The 9,420-nt window shown below is 49.7% G+C and overlaps 1 protein-coding gene across 1 annotated transcript; it reads right to left on the bottom strand.

Moving 5' to 3' along the window:
- Positions 1-1,041: 1,041 nt before the first annotated feature.
- phlda2 (pleckstrin homology-like domain, family A, member 2) lies at positions 1,042-2,558 on the bottom strand. Its single transcript, XM_018765376.2, has 2 exons — positions 1,812-2,558; positions 1,042-1,380 (listed from the first exon to the last, which is right to left on the bottom strand). Exon 1 carries the CDS (start codon positions 2,262-2,264, stop codon positions 1,845-1,847), a length of 420 nt encoding a protein of 139 aa, XP_018620892.2. The 5' UTR covers positions 2,265-2,558; the 3' UTR covers positions 1,042-1,380; positions 1,812-1,844.
- Between the last annotated feature and the right edge of the window lie 6,862 nt (positions 2,559-9,420).

Genomic DNA, 9,420 nt, shown 5'->3' with positions numbered 1-9,420 from the left:
GAGTCCCGGAGCTTCGAGGCCCAACCATGATCACAGGCATTCCAGCATTACCCCGTTTCGTCTCCGGTTACCTTCCTCACAGGTTACTGAAGCCGTGAGGCATTAAGATGGGTTTTGAGCTGCGGTGGAACCCGGGTGGGGTGGGGGCTTGGATTGCCTGGAGGGCCGTTTGATCACGTTTGTAGCTGGATCGAGTTTCAAAGGTCGGCGCCCGACCCTTTTTCCTTCACCTTGATCCAAATGGCACAAAGTGTGTGTGTGTGTGTGTGTGTGTGTGTGTGTGTGTGTGTGTGTGTGTGTGTGTGTCACTACCTCTGGAACACACCATACGCCTTCTGCCATAACTGTGTGTTCACTGTCACCCTTTCGGTAAGCAATCCAGGGAGAGTCGTCAGCGGGTGCCCAGCCCTACCCAGGCCATAAAAAACGCCCCGCGAAGGCGTAAAGCGCGATTAAAGCTGCTGAAACGACGGCACTTATCTCGCAGGCCGCTTTGTGACAGATGAGTCACGCCGAAGGTATGAATGAGAACAGAGGCGAAGGGAAGTGGCTCCTCGATTGAATGAGGAACAACCGATAAGAACGTCAGAGTCTGGAGTCACTAGTCCAGTATGAGTGTCATTCACCAAGTTTCCTTTTCTTTCCTTTTCCCTCCCATGACATGGGGAGATGTTACGGGAAAAAGTAACCGTGCCCCTTACATGCCTTTAAACTACTGTCCTTGCTGCCCTATTAGAACCCCTCCCACCCCCCTACATCTACCTTTAGGGAAATAAACTTGAATTTGATTCGAATTCCTTCAATGCTAAATAGGCAAGTTTAGACACTTTTTTTTTTAAATTTAAAAAAAGCCTCCGAGTTGGTAGAACCATCATCTACTTAACCATAAGTTTGACTGAAGATAGAGAGGTGACAAAATTTAAAAAAAAAAAAAAAAAAATTCACCCAGAATGAAGGACTCATTTCATTATGAGAACTCGTTTGTAGAGAACGGCTGAAGAATTCAAGGAATAACAGCACAGGTGGATCCAGACTTGTGTGAACTTTTATAAAATATTATTTATTCAAATAAATACACATGGAAGTACAAAATAAGTTAAGGAATACTTGTGTACAAGGGAGAAGGAACACTTTTCGTCCACAAATAAATAAACACGGGTGTCGGTGCTGCTGCCTTTGCGGAAGCGCAGGTTGAAATCATGAGTTCAGGGTGGGAAGTCAGTCTTTGGCCTTTTCAGCACCTCGGTCTTTCAGTCTGTCAAAGACCCCCCAGGGTGGCGGGGGGGCTGTGGGACGCGCCTGGTCCCGGACAATCCTTCATCTTCGGACCCGTCCTCACCGTCTCCCTTTGGTCCAAGTGTCGGCGGTGCAGCCGCGAATCTGCGCGGACATGGAGAAGAGCGTTTACTCCAAGTGAATCAAACGTGCTGTTTTATTAATTCACAAGTTTTGGCTTTCGCGTTTTACGCCATGAAAGAAGCACAACTCAAAGTCACGAGGGACTTCTCACCGGTGGTTAACGCAGAAATTTGAAAAAGAGCATTTGGAAGAAATTTTTCTGCAGGTACCCTCTTATTGGAATATTGTATATATGGGAAAGGGGCTAGAGGTGTTAAACATTAATGTTGATCTCAAGTTATTTTGAGGGAGGAAACTATAGAAGAAAGCTGCCAAAGCTCAACAGTGAAATTTGAGGCTGCTGTTTAAGGGCAATTTGTTTAAAAAGAGGCTAATAATGGACTTTTTCTCCGTGTATTGTGACCATACGTTCTATGTATGTAAGTATGTGTGATGCGGAGCAGAGAACCCACCAAGTGTTGGTTTTGTTGTTGGAGGGGTCCGTCTCAGGGTGCGCGTACCAGCCGCTTGGGCGGCTCGTGCTCGGGTGCCGCTCGCTCTTCCTCCTGGCGCGTCCTGAAGTTCTCAATGGCCCTGCGGTTCTGGAAGTCGATGAGCGCCATGGTGATGACCGCGTTCCAGCACGCGTCCTCGGCCGAGCACCGGAAGTCGATCTCTTTGTTGTCCGTGGTGACGATGGTGAAGTAGACGAACTTGCCCGTGCGCTCCACGCAGTCCACCTTCTTGATGCTCTGCAGCTTGAGCTCCTTGCCCTTGGACCTCTTCTGCGCATCCGGGTAGAGGTTGAGGCTGTCGGCCGTCAGCACGCAGGTCTTCCTCTTCCAGAACTGCAGCAGGTTGTCGCTCCTCTTCTCCAGCTCACCTTCCTTGAGCACCTGGGAGACTGTGGCCAGAGGCATCTTCATGGCTCCGCTGTGCGGGCAGCTCTCGGAAACAGCGGCTCCCGGGTCCTTGGGTGTTTGGCTGAGATCCCTGCGCTTGGGCCCCAGATTGGTTGAGATCTCTTTTGCTGAGATGTTTCCTGCTGGGTTCCTTGGACTTGTTGGGAACCCTGTTGTTGGATCTTTTGAATTGTTTTGGATCCCTGCGGTCGATTCCCTCAACGAGGTTTATATCCCTGCTCTTAGTTCCTTTGAAGATCCCTGGGATGGAAGGAGCCCCTTCTTCTCTTGGCGGGGAGCTGAGGGATTATCCGGCACTGGAATGAATGGGCTGCTCACAGACAAGCTCTTTATAGAGAGCCGCCTCTCGCACCCCCCTCCCTGACATCACCGTGGAATGCGGTGCGTCACCCGCCCACGAGCTGAGCAGCTTCTGGGCTTCTTGGAGGAGTGGCTTCGCTCCGTTAACCTGAGAACTTCCTCAGATCACACCTCTTGAGTTTGAAAGAGCACAAAGCATGACCATTTTAAAGTGAGCTCCCTGCAATACGAACATCTAACGTGGTAAATGCCATAAATACCGTCTACTTTCATTTTTCTCAGCAGTAAATGTCGTGTGGGTCCCAACGGAGGTATCATGGGTTATTATAAGGACTCTGTTCTCATGATACTGTAGCTGTCCCTTTTTTGGTATGTGTCTCAAAAGTGTCTGCACAGGCATGTACAGGCATGTTCGTACCGTGCTCTGAAGCGTGCGCCCCTTTACTGCGGCTTCTGAAACTCTGCCCCCTGGTGGTGGAGTTGGGTGCACCAACACTCCACATTTTATTCAGTTTCTTGTTCGAGTTGCTCTTGTTGCTGCAGTCAACTGATAGGGAGGTGGAGCAGCAGCTGTCCTTACCCCCCCCACCCACCAGCTCCAGCTGAAACATCATCCAAAGGCCACGATGTACCATATTCCATGTCTCTGTACGGTGCAGCAAAAGCGATTCCCCTACAGTAGCTGCCATTATTTGGAGCGGAATGATGGGTAATAATGGTGCAGTAATTTAAAGAGCCGCATGAGCTGGAGGTCACCGCTGCAAGTCTTACAACTACCTTTAAGCATGGTACTTTACCAGGGCTGCTGGTGGAGAAATCGTGCTCTATAAATTGATATCGCAATGGGATGTGAAGGCTGCTGCCTTGCGACCTGAATGCTCCCAGTTCAAATGAAGAGAGGAGAAAGGTGTCTGTTAATAATAATAATAATAATAATAATAATATTTATTAATAATAATAATACCATAGTCATTAGAGCTGCTGTCCTTGGAGTCAGAGGTTGCAGGTTTGAATCCCCACTCATGCCGTAGTACCCTTGATCATGGTACTGACGCTGAACTGAGACGATAGAAATAACCCTGTTCTATAAAGTTGTAAAACGGGAATAAACGGCTTAACTCTGCAAGTTGTTTTAGAGAAAAGTGTGAGACACATTTACTCCTTTTGTCACATTGCCAGAAAGTGCCAGTTTGGTCACAGAATAATAAATGAGTGGATGTTTTGGGCTTTGTTTCCAAGTACTGCAGCTACTTGAGAGAAGAGTGTTTGAGAAAGATGAGTGAGTTCATGTACCCGACAGACTAAACACGGTAAATGCTGATGAAAATGTTGTTTTGTCTGTGCCAAACCCTTCCTGATGGATGGACGTAGCGAACTGCCTTCGGAAGGATGTTTACCGCGGTGAGTCACCGGACAAGGGGGTGCGGGGGGCGCCGGTGGGCGAGCAGCGGGAGAACGTACCCGGTCGCTCGCCGTTTCCCGTGTGTCCTGAGTCAGGGCGCATCTGCGGTGGAGGGTTTCGCTCGCCTTCCAGGAATCGCTGCCGTTTTCACCGCGTTTCGGCGGCTCTCTCCGTTCCGTCCACTGCCTCCCGCCACCATTTTGTCAAAGTCCTCCGCAACCCTGCTGAAACGTACTGGAAACACCTGCTGACTTTTGTGTGTGATAAACCTCGACTTTGCTTATGCTTCCCGTTCGTGGCCCAGCAGGTGGTGTAGCAGTTAGAGCCGCTGCCTTAGAGCCAGAAGGGCCTGCCCTCAGATCCCCGCTCCCGCTCTGGTATCCCGCTGACCGATAGAGTAAAAAAAAAAAAAGACCCTGCTGTACGAATTGGTGCAAGTCGCTTAACGTGGAAAGCCACAGAGGAGAGAAATGTCAGTTAAATGAAGAGAAACGATAACAGCTATGTTTCCGGAACGTTCTCCTGCTTTGTCTTATCGAGGAGAACGTGCAGAGGTGTCGAGCTGAGCGCGGTGGATGCAAAGGGGTTGTACAGGACACCATCTCCTGGATGGTGCACAAGCTCTGTCACTCTTCTCCATGTGCCCGAACCCGCAGCTTTCCTCCTCTCTCTCTGTAACCACCCTTCCCGGGAAAGCGAAAGGGTGGGAGTATCGGGGCAGAAGGCCAAGAGCTGGTGCCGAGTGTCCGAGAGACGGACAGATCACACCTCAGGAGGCGGGATGTGTCCCCAACACCCACTTGGGAGTCCTGACCCATGCAGACAGGGTTCCAGATCTAGGGGTGGGAGACCGAAGTAAAACCACACTGAGCTGTGCAGGTTCACCATTTTTTTTTACTGTAACCTGCCCATGAGAGACCTGCTTCTGCAGGGGGACATGTCCAGGAAGCAGATGAAATTCTGTCAACAGAAAGCTGTTTCCTGATGATTTGGAAAAACTGACTCTGGGGTGTTTGATTCCTTTTGAATGAAAAAGCTGCTAGTGCTGATGTGAGTCCATGAATGTGGCCTCTCTTTTCCTCTAAAACACCTGTGTGAAGACTGACAGCCTGTTTCTCTGACCTTGGAAGGAGGCCCTTAACCGCCTCACCTGCCGCTGAGTTACTTGGTTACCTGGCTGGAAGAGGGTGGGGCAGGTCGTCTCCAAGGGAATGTGGAGTGAGGGGGTGTGTCGCTGCGTTGAGTCAGCCGCACGGCTCAGGTGGGGTGCGGCTTGGGGGGGGCGGGGTGCTTTGGACTTTGCTATTGGAGTTCCCCTCAGTCATGCTCCAAACCCGGGTTCGGGGAATCGCTCCGAATGGGAAACTGCTCCTGTTTTCCCAGGACTAAGTTTTCACTTACCTTGGTCCTGAACTGCTGAAACGGCACTGACAGGGTGAGGGAAAACACGGTATTTCTCAACAAAGGTGAGACTGTTCCCAGGGCACTGTGGGAATTAAAGGCCAACCGCTTTGATCAATGAATGATCCAGGTTCTGATACGTCCAACAGTTCACAGCGAATCGATTACGCACGTGCGTTATATTATGAGATGCTTCTCTCCATATCTTACCCTGGTTTACTTCTACACAGCACGGTAACGTTTACTTTATCAGTTTAGGGTAAGTTCCTTGATCAAGGGCACTATAACAGGATATGGTATTCAAACCCGGGTCCATTGCGTCAAAGGTATCAGCACTAACCATGTGCCAGCCCCTGCCATAGTACTAATACAGTATTAACAAGTGCAGTATAGTATAAACCCAAAAGGTGGTGGCTAATATCTGGGATAGTGCTTTAAGTATAAAACATTCCTGGGAACAGATGTGGAAATTGACATGTTTCTTTGGGGGGGGGGCGTTTCCTGTGTCGCATTACTTCATCTCAGCGTTCAAATTACTGTGAAAAACGAGCAAAGTCACGCAGAACAAAGTGTCGTTAGACTCGGCGTTTCCATAGCGATGTCTACATGCACATGTCACGGCTCTGGTGAACTGCAAGACCATACTTTCAGCAGAACACTCGCGCCGATTTGAAAACGGACCATTGTCGTGCGGGCGGGAGCGCGCACACGTTGTCTGAAACTGCTCGTCTCAAGAGGGGTCGCGGCGAGCCGGAGACTAACCCGGCAACACGGGGTGTAAAGCTGGAGGGGGAGGGGACGCACCCAGGACGACGTTGTGTGGTAGGCTGGAACAAAAAGCATCACTGTACCACGGGAAGGACATCTTGGCCCATCGCTATAGGAACCGCTGCCATGCAGAGTTTCTGAGAACGATACTGGAGCAGCGCCTGTAGAAGCATGCAGGACAACCTTTCGCGTGCATCGTTTTTCTGCCACCCCCATCAGTTTGCATTCTGAGAAAAGGCTCGCTGCTGGGTTTGGGTCCCGGGTTCCGGTGCTGCCGCCGCCGCCTCCTGCGTGCGCAGGTGGGAACGGCAGCAGGAAAGGATCCCTCCAGTGCAGCTGTCGCTTGACGTCTCTCCTCCAGGCTCCGCTTCCTGTCGGCGACCCGTTACGTCGAGACCTCCCTCTGCACCCGTCCCTTTGTCCAGAGTCTATATCTGGGTTCCTGACCGCGGCCCTTATTTTGTCCGCATTCGGAGGCAGCCATTACCCACAATGCCCTCGTGACAAGCTGCAGTAGCTATGCAAGGCATTGTTCCGATAAGCCACAGCTATGTTGTGTTGGCAGGAGTGAGCGTGGGAAAAAAGGCAAATGGTGTGCCTAAGGGCAGACCCCTTGTGTCCACGAGGACGAGGACGGCGCCCCCTCGTCGCACCGTTGTCCTTTCCTACCTTAGCCTCACCTGTGCCATCGCTCTCGCGGAGGTGTCCGTCGCGCTGGATCGGCTCTGAACTGCGTCTTGCTATGACTTGGGTGGGGGGTACATGATCTACTCCGCTACAAGTGTCGAGGCAAGAAAGGTGCTTTTGGGTGAGAGGCAGGCGGTTGACGTTCCCATATAAAGTAAGGATAATTTAGTGTAACATAGAGGCAGAGTCATGATTTTGTACAGCAACAATGGGTAAGGAACTGGTAATGTTGTGGTGAGAACTGCTGCCTTCACTCAAAGGACTTGGGTTTGAATCCCGTCTGCTGCTGCAATACCCTTGAGCAAGATACTTACCCTGAATTGACGCAGTAAAAGTGACCCCGCTGCATAAATGGTTAAATTGCCAAGCGACTTACACTGGACAAACCTGACGCCGTGAGTCACCTTAGAGAAAAGCGTCACATAATGACACTGAATAAATACGAACCTGAGGTAAAGCGCGGTAAACCCTACAGGAATACCACGCCGCACTGCACTTTGCCGCTGAGGTCAGATGTGAGCTGTGTGCGTGGTACCGAGTGAAAACAAGGCAGAGGAACTATGCGCGGAACAGCTGGCGCCCCCCAGACAGGAAGTTTGTCCCCTTCTCTGGAGGTTCGAGACACGTGTGGGCTTGTGTTGCATTCTTCGGGTCTGATGATGTAAATGCCTCTCTAAACACTGCGCCGTGGCCCGTCTGCCGAGACATCCTCCGTTTACTTCAGTACCGTCGTGTCGGGTACGAGCTGCTGCTCCTTCACCCTTCCGGGAAGAGCGGGCTAAATTACGGTCATGCAAAAAAGAATTGTTTGAGATGGGTGCAAACCTGCAAAAAGTCGTATTGTTAATAATGACGGTAAAGCAAACGACCCAAGTCGTAGTTCTGCAGCTGCGACTCTGCATGGAATGTCCATATAATCGATGCTATGTGATGTCACGCACACTTCATAACCCTTTTGTGCCAACTGAAAACCTCCAGCTATGCATCCGCATACCTCCGCTTCTCTCAGGCACGTTCGCAATGCTGGTAGGGAGCAACGTGACGGACCTGCCTAAGTTCCAAGTCATAAATTATTGCTCCAATAAGAGAAATCGCTCCTCGAAAGACTGACGCTTCTCAAATGCAAACCTTGGAAGACTGTCATTTTTCCTTTGGAAATTTTGTCAATAAGCTGCCTTTGCTTAGAGAGCTCAAGGTGTGGCACAGTAGAAGGCCTACCAGCATGGGCAGATTATTTTTGATGGGGTCAAGTTCAAGACTTTAATTATGCTGATGATTGAATTATTCAACAATGTTAATAAAGAGGAACAAACAGTAAGGCTTCAGCAGGAGTCTCTGGGTCCAGAAGACAGTGGTGGCATCTTGATCCTACATGCTTCATACTCCTTTTGCACGTTGGGGTTTAACTGGTGCACAATATCCTGCGTGTTCGGATTTTCTGCCATTTCTTGTACAGTCATACCTCAGCTTTGAGTCAGAGCAACTGAAATGGTGCTGTGATGACGACCGGCGTGTATTTCTCTTGCGTTTCTTTCTCTTCTACATCTCTCCCTGGGTTTTGAAAGGGATCATCTAGCTTTCCTCCTTGTCACTTTGTTCCTTGTTGTATGGTTCCCAAGGAGGAACAGGATTGTTGCAGGTGTGGTTATGATTGAGAAATGGATTCTTTTGTAACTGCGATAGCTATTCTAACATTCAACCGGGTCATGCTCATGCCACAGACATCGATCTGATGATGGTCTGCAGTCTGTTCATGTGAGTGTAAAAATGCAGATTCATTATGAGATATCAGGTGACATAGCCTGAATCTTTCCTCTGTGGTCACTGATTATGGAGGCTGCCACTGAGGCAGAACTTGTACAGCCTCTCCAATCCCTTCCTGCTGCTTCTGGTGAATACCAGTTGTAACTATTACTATTACATTGTTTAAAGGTGGTGAAATTCTGCAACACTGTGGCCTTGAGGTGCATCAGAATATTGCCCAAGCCTTGTTAATCTTGTGGAACCACTGCAGCTTTCCCTGGCACCTCCTACACTGGTGTGGGTTTCACACACACTAGGATGTTGGGAAATTGCAATCACAATTGCCACACCCTTGCAAGTCCTGTTCAGTAAAAGATGTGACCTTACTTCATTTTATCCAACACCAAGTCGGTCAGCCATGCAGGCCTCGGCATATGAAGGTATCCAGTTTGTGGAGAGAAGGATGCGTAGAAGGGATTCACAGATGATTCTTTGGCCAACAGAGCATTAATAAGCGAAGGGGCATGACACCGCAAGACCAAGCTTCTGCCATTAGGGGACGCATCACATGTACTCGACAGTCGTGTGGTACAGAAGTAGCAATGGGAACCAAGTCCGATTCACATACTTAGGAAGGAAAAAAAAAACAGGTTGACCTCCTTAGGAAAACAGTGTGTCAACCTAATGAACGTCTGACTAATTCTGGGGTGGGACCGTTGTATCCGGGGAGGATCAGTAGAAATGCAAATAAGTCTTTGATAAGACAGCTGCAGGAAGAGATGATGTCAGGTGGCCCGTGGTCATACGAAAGGTCATACTTTCTAGTCTGGATACGCATGGCGATGGAAGGGGCTGTGA

This window comes from Scleropages formosus, chromosome 5 (genome assembly GCF_900964775.1).
Source record: "Scleropages formosus chromosome 5, fSclFor1.1, whole genome shotgun sequence".
Classification (NCBI taxonomy): domain Eukaryota; kingdom Metazoa; phylum Chordata; class Actinopteri; order Osteoglossiformes; family Osteoglossidae; genus Scleropages; species Scleropages formosus.
The sequence above is the reverse complement of the archived record's forward strand: the minus strand, read 5'-3'. Positions and strand labels throughout refer to the sequence as shown.